Genomic DNA, 15,021 nt, shown 5'->3' with positions numbered 1-15,021 from the left:
CCTGATTACATAATCCAGTTACATTTAATCTGCTACTACCCCAAACCTGCCCTTGAATGCCCTTATAAAGACATTTTTGTGTCCATGGACTGTCTGTGTGCATGTGCTGCAGGCTCCCTCAGCCATGGCACAGTCTCAACACTCTCCCCATCATGTGGGCCACAGATGAGGACTGACAGCTTCTTCCTGCAAGGACAGGAACCAAGAGACAGTTCTGAAACTGTTTTTCATTTAGCAGGAATCCGTTTAGAAAGACCAAGCAGGCAAATATTCTACAAATCAGGTGAAGCAATAAGCAGTGAAATAAATTCAATATTTTAGAGTTAAAATGTTTCAGTCTTGTGTGTGTGGTGAGTGAGTTAGCAGAAGGCAAAGCAGTGTGGGAAGATTTCCTGGCGGAGACTCAGAGGACTGTTGATGCTACACGAGGGGCTCACTGCAGGACATGAGAAACCCCCCCCCCCACCCCGCTGCAATGGGACTGGGGCTGCCTGGGTACAACTAAAGCCTGGGAAATGTAGAAATACTGACAAACTAATGTGAAGAACATTTAAGACTGCAATAAGGAATGTTTTACTGGAATATACATACACAGGAAACCTTAAAGAAACACCCTTGTCCCTTTTTCAAAAGATAAATATCAAATGAGATCGATAATAGAAAGTGTACAAAGAGCTTCAGGCAGCAGTTACAATCAAAATATGTCAAAGCTTAACCACCATAAACGACTGGGACTTCTAAACCAGATACTCTATTCTGAAATCTATTTAAACTGCGTTGTTATTTCTTCTTGCCATATGTCTGTATTTATATCTTCCATATTTAACCAATGTTTGGCAGGGGTGGGAGTAACTACTTACAAAATACTCAAATTACTGTAATTAAGTAGTTATTTGGGGTACTTATATTTTTATGAGTACATTGTCAAGTCTGTACTTTTACCTGTACTTAAGTATTCATTTCACCATGTAATCTACTTAGTTACTTTCAAAATCATAGTTGAGTACTGAGTGCAATTTGAATAAATATCCAAATCTTTGGTCTGCATTTTTCTAACCAATCAGGTGATCTGATCACAAATGAGCCGATGAAAACAAAGACACACAAATGAGAAACAAAACAAAATCATGGTGCAGCACACATTTGGAGTAAGGATGTTAATGATTAATCATCAATCGATTAATTGCCATTAAAAATTTAACCAATTAGAAATCTATTCATTGATATTTAATCAATAGTTGTGGCAGTAACTGCACCTCATTTGACATTGTTTTGTCTGGTGAAGACATTTGTTGAACTAGGAAACTTCAACTTAGACTTAAAATGAGAAAAAAAAAAATATGCCTGTGACATCAATGGTTGAAAGTAACTAATACTCTGAGTAGTTTTTGAGACAAATACTTTGTACTTTTACTGAAGTATATTTCTAACACCAGTACTTTTACTTGTAATTGAGTAATATTTTAGCAATGTAACAGTATTTGTATTTGAGTACAGATTTTCAGAACTCGTTCCACCACTGATGTTTAGACTGATGCCTAAATGTCTTGGGACCATTTAGTAGTTTTTCAGGTTTAGGTTAGATTAGCTTTTAGTTTCTCAGGGTCTGGTTTGATTTGTAGATTGTAAATCTTACTGAACTTTTCCAAATCTAGACAACACATAGGTAAGCATTAGTATTTATTAGAGTCTTGGCCCCTGTGATCAAGCTTCGGATAGTTTATCAGTGTCCCGTTCACATGTCTTCAATATGTCTTATATGACTGAACTTATATTTGAACTGCTTTGGGAGTGAACTCAAAGTGAACTGCCTCACACTCGTGCTGAGCAGAGCCACTCAGTGGCCAAATCCTCACATGGTGATTTATGAAGCTGTTTGTTGCAAATATGGAGAAAAAAAGAGAATAAGGTTCTCAGAATTTTCCATTCGCGTTTTCTTCTTTCTCTTCTGTATTTTGATCAGTTTATCCCGGTACCTGTTATGATCAAAACATGCTTTTAATCTTTTATGTGACACATTTGTAGAAAGCAGCATGTTGTCAATGCAAAGTCAAACTGTAGAGCAGTTTGATAAACTAATAAACTGTACAAATAATCTTATGTATGTATATATATATATATGTATATATATATATATATATATATATATATATATATATATATATATACATACATATATATGTGTGTGTGTGTGTGTGTGTGTGTGTGTGTGTGTGTGTATGTGTGTGTGTGTGTGTGTGTGTGTGTGTGTGTGTGTGTGTGTGTGTGTGTGTGTATATATAGTTCCTCTGACTTTTCCAGTCCACCAGATGGTGCTGAGTTTTTTCTGTTGAGGTCAGCAGAGGTTTTCTGTCTGTCTGCCTGACAAGCCTATTTTGATGCGATAAAAATGATTAAAGTGAGATGAACAGACTGAAAACATTATTTTCTTACATTAAACAGAATTTTTGAAACTTTGAGGTCAAAATTTACAGTTGAAAAAAATAATAAATTGCAATATATTGTAATATCAGTTATTGGAATGTTGAGCATACTGCAAAATGTTTAAAAAGTTAAAAAAGTAATATTGTATGTAATATTGTATCACGGGGCCTCTGGTGATTCCAGATTCCTGGTAGAAAAGTGCTGAAATATTGTAGCACTTTTCTTGCAAACTGGGCTTGATCATTTGATGAAGGTGACAGAATATAAAAATGTTATTACAATAAAAAAAAGGAATATTATATGAGCTATGCAATATACAGTATGCTCTTTTTGTTTGCCACAAAGTAGTTCACAGAAAAATAAATCTATAGTATGTTATCCTACATGTAGTGATTTTAATTCTGGTTATATCTCAGTAAGGTTTAACTTTATGTTAGACAAACTCCAACTAAACACACCAGACTGAAAAGGTCCTGGCTCTGTGAGACATTCAAACAAACTATGGCCAAATTTATGATATTTACAGTATACAGATAAACAGCGTAAACTGTGAGATATAAACATGTTTTGACTCTAATTTACAACATACACAGTTTGTTCCCATGAGAAACCGTCCACCAGAAGCCAGCTGGACTGGTCCAAATTAAAGTGTATAACAAATTCTCATAAAGTTTGGAAAGTTGGAGTCACCTCGGCTCTCCAGGATGGAGAATGCAACATTAGGGCTAAGAGCTCACTGAATCTGAAATGTTATTGATAAGAGATTTGATTAAGGGGGGCAATTTGAAGTGCATCATTGTGCTTATTTTGGGAATTTGAATTAATATGTCACTTCCTTTTCCAGGAAATGATTCAGGAAACAATGGGAGCTGTAAAATGATGTGTTACTGGTTGTTCCAGCTCTCAACTGGTGCATGCTGGGATGTGCTGCAGCCCCAGTGACTGTATAAGGAAAAAGCAAGTGTAGATTAAAGATGGATAGATAGTTTGATTTTGTTCCTGTAAGCATTACTGCTGGGTTTATATCAATAAAAGTACAAAGGACAAAGTTGCAAATTGACTTTAACAAAACTCAAACTACACTTCCCAGACTCCTTTAGCCTGGCTGTGCTGCAGTTGTAATTGAAAGTATGCCGAGGTGAATCTGACCACCATCGCTTGTTTTTGTTGCACTTTCGGTAAAAGGACCAGTGAACAACCTGGTTTATTTATCTGCTTTGCTGCTGCTGAACCACAAGGAGGCTTCGGTTTCCACTTCAGCTTCGTGACTCATTTGTTTCAGTAACAGGGACACTTTTTTTTTTTTTTGGAATGACCCACCAACAGAAATCAAAACACACTGAAAAAAAAAGGTTTAATGAAGCTTTAATCAACATGTGAAACAGTGGCTGTAACCGAACCAAATGTGCGATCACTAATCTCTGACCACGCACCTGTGCGCCCCCCACACATGTACATGGACATGAGACACAGATAGACAGGGACAGATTCACACAGATAAGCACACAAACACTCATAAAGACTATAAACACACACACACCCATAAATATTATGCACTCACGTATTAGCCATGAAAAAAGTTGACTGAATATGAATCTATGTGGGGGAAATAAACCTAACCTTTATTTCATGAAAATTAAACATTTCAATTTCCCTTTTTTATCAGTTTCACCTCCAATTATTGTTAATGATTAATAAAAATTGTGTGGTGGGGAAGAGAACTTTTTCTGCAAGAAAAAAATTGCGAACCACTCCTATATACACATATGCAACACATGTAGAATGACTGTAATGTAGTAGTATAGTAATTTTTATATGATCATGCCACACATTTGGGAATGCTACTATTTATTAAAGGGATAGCTCACCCAAAATTTATTTCCCTGGTCCACAAAACACTGCTGGAGTTTCACAGGAAAACAGTGTTGCAGAATCTCCCAAACAATGGAAGTGAATAGTGACCAGTTGTCAAGTGTTAAAAAACACAACAGATAAAAAACATAAAATGCATCCATGCTGCTTGTCTGGTGTAATCCAAGTTTCCTAAAGTCCTTACATGCCGTTTGCGCACCATCACACCACACACACACCCACTCCAGAAAGTGTGCATATGAAGAATTAGGCTAAAAACTTGGTGTACATAACATTTTTTTTAGTCAGCTTGGCATGTTGGGACTTTAGGAGAGTTGGATTACACCAGAAGAGCAGTATGGAAGCATTTCGGGTACTTCAGGTGATTTGTGCTCATTCTTCTCGTGAAGGGCTCATTGCATGGGTGAAACAGTCTCATTAAAAATTAAAACAAAAACAATTCAAGTCACACTGTAAGGTTTGTACAAATTTAAAATGCCTTTATTTTACATGGCAAAAAGTCTTTATTGGAGCCAGTCAGGAGAAACTTCTGTATGATTCCAACAACAGTCAAAGCCAGAGAAATCCGTAACTTATTCGAGGTGACAGTCCATTTCCTTGCTCACTGCTAGTTGCTGTAACTTCTGTGATAACACAGGATACATCACAGAGTGAGGAAGGAAGCTGAACAGAACATGAATAAAACTTAATACGTGACCTCACTGATACACATGATTTCAGCCTGAGTCATGTCAGATAGCTCTTCATCAGCTATGGTGGCTGTTTAGCAATGAAGAAAAGAACTCCCACGCTACCTTAGATGTTGTCAAACTGTGACTTCTTCTGTTTTGTTTAAGTTTGCTTACCTTTAAGTCCACCTCCAGTCATGTTTTAAACAATATAAAATGCTCTGCAAGAAGTGATTAATTGTGTCTGATATGTTTCCACCCCCCCACTCCCACCTCAAAGTAGCTACACGTGGCTTCTCCTCTGTTTTGTTATCTAATCACGGTAACTAATTGTGTCCAGCTTCTCGCTGGGCATCGCTGCTAATGATATCCATAGCGCCACCCCCCTGTTTATGACGTCATAAACCCAGCCTGACTGAATCTGTTCTTTTGAGACTGCCCTGCATTTTCAAAGCACGAAATGCTCAGACATACCGTTTGCTGCTTATTTCTGTCTTGATATGTCTTGTAACACATGAAAAACACCACATGGACATGTTGACAAGGTTAAAACCTTTTCACTGGGGAGTCTTTAAATTTAGAATAGATTCACAAAATGTGGGAATAGTGTTTATAACTTTTGTAAATTTGCTCTGCAGTGTACACTAACATAATAAATGCTGTAAAATGCATAAAGATGTTCAAACACATTTGATTTTCCTTCAGAATGATGTCTGTCTGATCCACATGAATTCCAGCAGCACTGCGTTCTGAATCTTCCTGGTAAAATTCTTGGAAAATATTGACACATATCACTGTTTTTACGAACACCATTTACTGGAAGCGGAGATGCTCCCTGAACTGCGATTCAGACCACATGATTTGAATGCTGAATTATTTCAGGCGGTGTGATGGTTTCTCTCGGAGGGTCACACGCCCTGTCTGTTTGTGTTATCTGGAGGAAGTGGTCCAGCTGCCTCAGTCAGCAACAACAGGCCCACAGACAGAGATGGCCCTTCATTCACCATGAGTGGAGCGTAATAGCCTGCGGGGGATTATAAAGAGAAAATGTCACATTGAATAACAGCTCACTACTTGCATTCAATCTTCTCACAGTGTTGTAGCCTCAAAAGAAAAACTGTACTTTGATAAACCGCTGTATTCAAGCTTTCACTTTCACTGACAGTCATGTGACAGGCGTGTGGCTGAGGCAGTTCAATCCAATTTTAACTTCACAATCACAATTTATATCGCAATTTATTTAGTCCAGAATAAGCTGGTGTAAAAAGCGGATATATTTCATATTTCATTTACATTACAAAATGTACTGTAACACAACTTCAAACTTAAACATGCAAAATATTATTATAAAAAATAATAAATTTAAATGAGTGAAGGGAGGCTGTCACAGGGGAGTCATGCTGTGTCCTCAGGGTGCCAGTGAGGAGTCTGTCAATAATTTGATACAAAATATTAATTTAAAAATGATTTTATCGCTCCTCCACAGTTTATGATCAGAACTGCGTCCATACCGAAAGTCTGTTCTGTAAAGTAAAGGTCTGTTACAGATAACAACGGTCTGTTATACAGAAATAACAGACCTTAGAATGCTGTAATTGACCAATCAGAATCAAATATTTTAAAAAGCCATGTAATAATATGATATAATGTACAGATTAATGCAGATAATACTGTACCCCGCTCTCCTTTAAATACCATTCTGAAGTCTACGAGATAACCTAATGTACTTTTCTATTTCATTAATTCATAAAAAGATCAATCTCAAACAACATTTTACTGGCTAAGATAACCATTTATATTAGACTGTAATGTCTTTTTTTAAGAGTTTTGCAGTAATGTCATAATTTACTTTAGTTCACTGGGTTCCTGTGTGGTTGTTTTATTCATGCACTCTTTGTCAGCTGACTTCCCATAAAATAGACTATATCCCGACCTACTGATTTCACTGGATAGAACAATGTATTAATATCTCACACTCCTAACACCCTCTAGTTATTAACAAACCATTTGACTTTTTATGTCAATTAAAATGCATGGCTTATGAAATAGCACAGGTATTCTCCAACACAACAGTGTCCTATTTAAGCTGTATACTGTCCCAGTATATGACACCAGTCCCAGCATCTCCAGTTCAGTCTCCTGTTGTAAAGTCCCCTGTTATCATGAGTATCAGGTTTTTCAGTTTTGTAGTTTCAGGTATTACATCACACATTCTTTGTTATGTATTTGGGTGAGATTTCCAACAGCAAAACAGTTTCCGATACAACCAGTCAAACCTGAACAGGTGACGTAATGGTCGGGGGGTGGGGGGTGGGCATTTTTCACCACTGAGTGCTGAGACATTCCTGAAAACGCTGATCGTTAGAAATTTGGTTTTGGGTCAAAAATGAGCCACCCGCTGTATCTAGCTAACCATAAAACAAATGTAATCATGTGAGCAGAAACTGATGAAGTATAGGTAACATTACTCAATCCATTTTAGACTCAAGCACATGGAAATCTTGCATTTTAATTCAAATAGATACATCTTGGACATTATTACATGTTTCAAACATAATTTATGTCAGTGCAAGCTATAAGACAAGGTCATAAACTCCACTAATTGTGGATCTGAGCTACAAAGTGAAAAGCTTTAGCCAAATTGGAGGCTGTGGTGTGAAATGGTTGCTTGTTACTAGTTACGGAGCACACATATACACACACACTTCCCACTTTCCCAGATTGAGAAACTAATAAATACCTTAGGACAAATCTTTTCTATGTATTTGGTGTTATCTGAAGTTATGTGAAACAGAAATATTAGCCTATCTTGGCTCAGTTGTTGAGGTGGTTAGGGACCTTTAAAACCCTTGACTTAGGCTATTATATTGAGAAAATACAGGGCTCAAAGAGAAAGCTATCAAAATGCACTGATGGTCATAATCTGATTGCATATATGTAAAAAAAAAAAAAAAAAAAAAAGCTACAGAAAATAAGTGAGCATTCCATTAATTCAATAATTTAAAAAAAATAATATGTAGAATAAACATTTAATTGTGGAATACAATAGATTGCTACTGACCAATTTACCAAAAAAAGAAAAGAAAACAATGCCTTTTCACAGGTTATAGCAAGTAGCAACATTTAATTTTATGCCAGTTCTTTTTTTAAACATAGGAATGTTTCTGAAGTGGTGATCTCTGTCACTCACTCAAGGGCCTGCAGTGTCCTCTAGGCTGGCCCAGTGTTATGAAGTTCCCTCTGGGTGCCTCTCCAGTGGATAGAACATGATAAGGTTCCCTCTAGGATGTTTTATAGTGGAGAATGCAATGCAGTGCCATACAGACTGCCCTACATGTTAGAAAATTAGCTGGCCTCTATGTGCCCCAAGACTTTGTCTGCTCTGAAGTTGTCAAAATTAGATTTGCACGTTAACTAAAATCACAATTTATAGAAGGCCTGTATCTAAAAAAATTAAAGATGCATTTTTGTATTTAAAAAAAAAAAAAAAATAGTAGGCTACTTAGTGGGTCACATCGCTGTGACCTTTCAAGGTGTGTGATAATAATTCATTATCGTAATGATTCATTATTATTCTATTGTAGTTTTACTTTTTAAATTTGTCACACAAGGTGGTCACTGTTTTTACTGAGTTTATGCTCCAAAAAGATTTCACTTTCGTAAAAGAAGAAGTAAATCTGGTGGGGCGTTCCAAAAAGAAAAGCATATTTTTTGTTAGAATTTTGTAATCCTGTACTTTTTGGGAACACTCAGTTTTATTTCCCCTGTTGCCTTTGATTTTTAATGAATTAGAAAAAAAGACAAAAGAAAAGAAAAAAAACAAAACAAAAACAAAAAACTTTTTTTTTTTTCAATTTTCACTATCTCCTGCAATTTCATTGCAACGATTACACTTAAAGCACTGCAACATGCATGCCAGGAAATCAGGCATTTTAGGCTGCAACAATCCTGAAAAAAGACAATGAAATCCTGGAAGGATGAGTGTGTTATGAGTGTGTATAATCCTATACTTATTTTAAAAGAAAAAAATATTAAACTTATACTGGAAAAGAGACATTTACGAAAGGTAAAGGTTCCAAGAATGTAAACAGTTATAACTGATAAGGGTATGGGTTTAATCTCTAAACCACATAACAACACAATTTTAATCAAAACCAGTTTGGAACTGTTTTAACATGACTGCATCATGACTTTTGGTGTGCTGGTGCCCCACCTCAGACAGCTGGTGCCTGCTTTAGTTTTTTTTGCCCCTGTCCCTCAGACAGCCTGCGTTTGCCACTGTCTTTTTTGCAAGACATGTCATATGACTAACTTTTTAAAAAAAATATATATCTATAGTTATAAAACCATAATAATTAGGTTACTTCCACAGGTAAAAAAACAACTAAGGTATATATTGTTTGAAACAAATACACTTTCCTTTGAAGTAATGTAAAAAGTGTCTCATGTTACCCTTGTCTCCCGTACTTGTAGGACACTTTCCTACTGTTTAGTATTCAAATGTAGCCTGATTTACATTTCCTTCTCATGTGACACAACTATAGGTAGGACAGTGATTCGTTGAGCAGGAGCTCAGTCTCTCCCTCGTTGGCTGGATTGTACACGTCAGCAGTCAATAAGTTGTAGATGTTTCATAGTCCCATCATCCTCTTCCTGGTGTGAGCCTGTTGACACTTTTCACCTAGTTTGCGGTAAGTCGAATTAAGCTAACCGCGGCGAATCTGCGTCTTTTTAAACGTCAAATTAACTCATAATGCTCGGTTTTACTCAGCTCGCTTTGTTCTCCTCTTTTCACAGGTGGTAAAAAACGAGCGGCTGTCTGGCAAATGACACGGTTTTCAAGTGGAAACACGGTCCTGCGAGAGGAGAAGCAGCCGCCGAGCAGCGTTTGACATTTTGGTTGAAGGCACGCGACGTCGGGCTGCTTTTAAAGTTGGAGTTTCGGCGCTCGAGGACACGGTGTCGGAAAGTTTACAATGAGCGCCATAAGGTGAATGAAAGCCGTCGCTTTTGTCTTTCAAAGTCTGTTTTAGCTTTGGGAAAATGAGGGTTCGGCTGCTCAAAAAGAATCTCCTGGTGCTGCTGGGTGTTTCCTTTGTAGTCGTGACTCTGCTGTTTTCCACACGTGTGTTGTTAGTCAACGACAGTGACTCAAGTGGGCCGAGCAGTAACGTGGGTCAGGTACATCAGGGCGGTCATTCTGCTGACACCTTCAAGTTCAGCTTCGCCTCTCTGCCAGAACTGACTCAGTCCGTTTACAACGCCAATTACAAGCAGTGTGTCCACAATGCGGACAAGTTCCCAGGGGAGCCTCAGCTGGTGCTGGTCGTGCAGGTCCACAACAGGCCCGAGTACCTCAGACTGCTCATCAAGTCGCTGGAGAAAGCTGCAGAGGTGCACAGCTTCCTCCTCATCTTCAGCCATGACTATTTTACAGAGGAAATAAACGCCATTGTGCAAGGGATAACTTTCTGCAAAGTGCTGCAGATTTATTTCCCCTTCAGCACTCAGCTGTATCCCAGTGAGTTTCCTGGGCAGGATCCGCGAGACTGTCCCCGAGACATATCCAAGGACGACGCTCTCAAAACAGGATGCCTCAACGCAGAACACCCTGACTCCTACGGGCACTACAGGGAGGCCTTCATCACCCAGACCAAACACCACTGGTGGTGGAAGCTGCACTTCGTCTGGGAGCGGGTGCAGGCGATGCAGGGCTACAGTGGATTTGTCATCTTCCTAGAGGAAGATAACTACATCCTACCTGACTTTTACCATTTCTATAAATCTATGATAGAGTTCAGGAAGAGCAGCTGTCCAGATTGTGACATGCTCGCCTTGGGGAACCACAACAGCCTGACTGATTTCAACAGACTGTCCAATCAGGTGTTGACCACCGGGTGGATGTCCACTAAACACAACATAGGCATGGCCATCTCCAGGGAGGTGTACTACAAACTGATGGGCTGCAACAACGAATACTGCACCTATGACGACTATAACTGGGACTGGACTCTGCAGCACCTGTCGGGGGCCTGCATATCAAAGCCCCTCAAGGTGCTCGTTGCGCAGGGCTCCAGGGTTCTCCACACAGGGGACTGTGGCCTGCACCAAAAGGAGAACTGCAGACCAGAATGGGCCACGCAGAAGGTCGAGGAGGGCCTTCAAACGATCAAGGATGGCCTCTTCCCTCCAGCTCTTGCTCTTAGTGGTGCTGAGCCAGTGGAGCACAAGGCGCACATGAAGAACGGAGGATGGGGAGACATTCGAGACCATATTCTGTGCAAGAACTACGCCAAAATATAACTTTCCTCTAAGTAAAAATGTTTGTTGCCATTCTGCAGATGTGCCATTCATACACAACTTTTCAGGGTTTCAGAGGCCGCAGTGTGTTCATGTCTTCCAGCGAGGTCTTCTGAGAAGCAGGACCAAATCAAGTCCAAGCATGCTGCATGTACACGGCTCAACGTGTTTGAGGATCTTTTATTTTTAATCACCAAAGCTGCACAGTTGCCAAAGACTTTTGTTGTGTGTAATGCGTTTGAGCTTGCGCACTCTGTTCAATTTAATGTCAGCAGGTTTGTTTATCTCTGGGTGTTATACAAGCCAAAACATTAGATGAGATTTATTGCACAGTGATGGAGACAGAGTAAACTATGTTAGTGTGTGCATACACACACACTTATTTGAAAATTAATTAGCAAATATATTTCCTTGGCTAAGAACAGGGGTCGACTGATAAGGTTTTTTTCAGGGCCGATATTAGGGCCAGATGGATGGATTTTTTTTGAGCTTATAGCAATATTATGGAGTAAATAATTCCAATATCAATACATGGGCCAATATTCTTTACACAGAATACAATATATATACTGCAGAAACAGATTTTTTGTGATGGTCTTTCAGAAATATGTAACAAAGATATATAATGTAGGCCAGGCATTTTACAATTTAGCCATAAACAAAATGATATCAGGGCACTGAAACTGTTAACTTTCACCTTTATTTTTAATATTTATAAATATGAATTTTAAACACACAAATAGAGAAAAATTTATATTTTATACCGGAATTTATATAATATAGGTAAAATTCTGCTTATAAAGCTACCAACTAAAAATCTGCGTTATGTGCTATTTTGAAAAAAAAAAAGTTTCATATAGATGGATATTAATTAGACAACATATACGCCAAAACCAATATAGACCGATATAGCTGTGATAGGCTGAATAATCATGGTTTACAGATATATGAGTTGGTTTTTAGCCAATATGTTAATTAGTACACAAGTAAACTGATACTTGGAATGTATATACATTAGTGAAAATGAAAATTTTGGTGTGAAGATTTAGGATTTAACAAACTCCAACACACAACTTTGAAATGCCTTTAAGTTTACAGTATGTTGGGGCGCATGGGTGGAGCATGTGTGGGTTCCCTGCAGCGAGCGTGGGCTCGGCTCCTGCCTGCAGCCCCTCGCTGTCATTCCCCCACTGTCTCTCTCCATTTTCTGTCATATCTTTGGCTGTCCTATCAGTTAAGGGCATAAAAAGTTACCAAAACATATGAGCAAAATAGCGTCCCAAAATTTTGGGAGGAAAAAAACATGTAAAGGATGTGAGGTCGACCCCTAACTGAGGACACTGCACAGGATCTTTAACACAAAGCTCAATGTGTTTGTGGGGAATTAATGTCTTGCGTTGCTTTCATGGACCATTCAGCTGTGATGTTTTTTCACACGTGCTTTTTACGGTACAATTTTTTTGAAGTGCAACAACAAAAAGGCACATGTAGTGTCCAGAATTAGAGGTTTAATCAAATTGTGTTTGACAATCTTACATAGAGGGACAAGTGTGAAGTTGACTGATGAGTTTAATGTCATGCATGATATCATGCACGTAACGGGAATTTGTGTTACTTGTGTCACTTTCTGCCTGTTATAACCTTTTTAGGTGAGGTCAGCTGACTACATTTATTTAATCAACCTTCTGACTGTATTGATCCCTTGTTGCAGCAACAAGAGCTGCTTTTATTGATTTTTTTTTTCTTTTGGTGGTTGACTGTATTTACTTTCTGATAGGTGAAAAGTGACCTTTTGGAGTCTTGTTCCAAGATTTTTCATTCTGCAATCACCAGCTCATCTGTCATTCTGTGTTTCTATATTTGCACCTTCTTTGTTATTAGAAGTTAATTTTAGGATATAAAATGAGAGCACAATGAATTCCACTGGGATTTTATAAGAAGGAAACGTGTATTTTCCTTTTCAGACGTACATTCAATAGTTAGTGAAACTTAAAAAGAAATCCCACTATAGCTGAAGTGCCTTTTTACAATGTAAAACAATGAGAAAGGAAGCATGTTGTTGCTGTTAGTGCCTTAAAGCTGACCAAAAGTGCCTTCTGTTGGCTTCTTTGTGCCTACCTTTGTTTTAAAAAGAGATTTTTAAAGGTGCACTGATATTATTGTCACTGATTAAGTACTTATATGCATTTGTCAATGCTGGGGACTTGTAGTTCTGGGACTGACTTTAGTCATGTTGAGGGAAAATAAAATGTGAATATTGATTTCACAAACATCGTCGTTGTACAAACAGGTAAAATGATTGCATCAAATTCATAGTTTAAACTTATGTTGGTGCAAGTTAGTGTGCCTTATGGAGATTCCTGGTCAAGATATATGAACTGACTGTGATAATGAAATCAATTATCTTCTGTTTTATGTCGATGAGTACAATCAGTTCTTAAGGAACATGGTAATGATACACAAAGATGTATGTAGTAAAACTGACTATATGAGATGTGTTGTGTGTATGTATGTGGGTTGTTTGATGATTTCTTAGTTGGTGAGATGTACAGTTGTTGAGAATGAGACCAACTTTTCTTGATTTTTTTTCTTGATAATCACTTGAAATAGCTGTTCATGTTTCACTCAATGTTTGCCAAATGGGGAAAAAATAAAAGGCTGATTTTTTATTGTCTCATCAGATTCAAAAATAATTGGTATATTAAATAAATGGGCCATTCTGCTGAATGAGTCCTTTTATGTTTTTTGAACTTTAAGGATATTTTGATGCTAACGCTTTTGTATTTTTACTGAAGTAACATTTTGAATGCTGGATTTTTTTTACTTGTACCAGTGTTTGTACACTATAGTATTGGTTATCTTACTTAAGTAAAATATAAATACTTATTCCACCACTGATTAGTACCAAATGTATTATTTCCAGGAAACATCCAAGGAAATAATGAGGAAATTGTCAAACAAAACATTTAAAGACATAATTAAAGACAGAATATTGGTGACAAATTTTACAGCTCTTCAAAACAATTATACCCAGTGGTGGATGAAGTAGTGAGAACTTTTACTTAAGTAAAAGTAGTAATACCCAACTGTAAAATATTCTGTTAGAAGTAAAAGTCCTGCATTCAAAATCTTACTTAAGTAAAAGTACAAAAGTAATATACTTAAAAGTACCAAAAGTGTCATTGTGGAAAACGGCCTATTTTAGAATGACATGAAGATTACTGGATTATAATTAATGATGCATTAATGTGTTAATTTCTTTCATGTTGCTGAAAGTATGAGCTAATTTCAGCTAATTTTATACTGCAGGACAAATTAATCTATTATTTGTTTTAAGAGTTAATTTAGATTTTGTATTGGTAACCCTAATCTGCAAAGTAACTAAAGTTATCAAATCAGTATAGTGGAAAGTAACGGTATTGGCTTGCAACTTGCAGTACCTATGTGTATAAAATAATAGAAAAACAAAATATTAAATTAACAGTAAGGGATGTTAAATTAATATGTCACAAGTAATTCAGGGTCTTCAGGAACTCATCTTTTTGAGTCTAATGATTGAAAGAAGATTTTCATGTCATATACAAGAGCCATATAAGCCATAAATTGAGCAACTATAAATAAGCTACACTTGTGTATATACAGTAATAAAAAAATATTACACAAAAATGTACTCTCTGTGTTTTGCATTAAAACATCAATCCTATCATACCCAGCAGCAGGTATTACATTCCACTCATTTAACAAAAGAGAGGCATAT

At 37.3% G+C, this 15,021-nt stretch overlaps 1 protein-coding gene across 1 annotated transcript; it reads left to right on the top strand.

Moving 5' to 3' along the window:
- Positions 1–9,530: 9,530 nt before the first annotated feature.
- On the top strand, positions 9,531–11,548 carry LOC146314046 (alpha-1,6-mannosyl-glycoprotein 2-beta-N-acetylglucosaminyltransferase). Its single transcript, XM_084737377.1, has 2 exons — positions 9,531–9,655; positions 9,762–11,548. Exon 2 carries the CDS (start codon positions 10,008–10,010, stop codon positions 11,265–11,267), a length of 1,260 nt encoding a protein of 419 aa, XP_084593503.1. The 5' UTR covers positions 9,531–9,655; positions 9,762–10,007; the 3' UTR covers positions 11,268–11,548.
- Positions 11,549–15,021: the final 3,473 nt, after the last annotated feature.

This window comes from Lutjanus erythropterus, chromosome 15 (genome assembly GCF_056507025.1).
Source record: "Lutjanus erythropterus isolate fLutEry1 chromosome 15, fLutEry1.hap2, whole genome shotgun sequence".
Lineage (NCBI taxonomy): Eukaryota > Metazoa > Chordata > Actinopteri > Lutjaniformes > Lutjanidae > Lutjanus > Lutjanus erythropterus.
This window is presented reverse-complemented; position numbering and strand designations above follow the sequence as displayed.

Coding starts and splice junctions, on each gene's coding strand:
- LOC146314046 (XM_084737377.1), top strand. CDS start 10,008: ATGAGGGTTCGGCTGCTCAAAAAGAATCTCCTGGTGCTGCTGGGTGTT.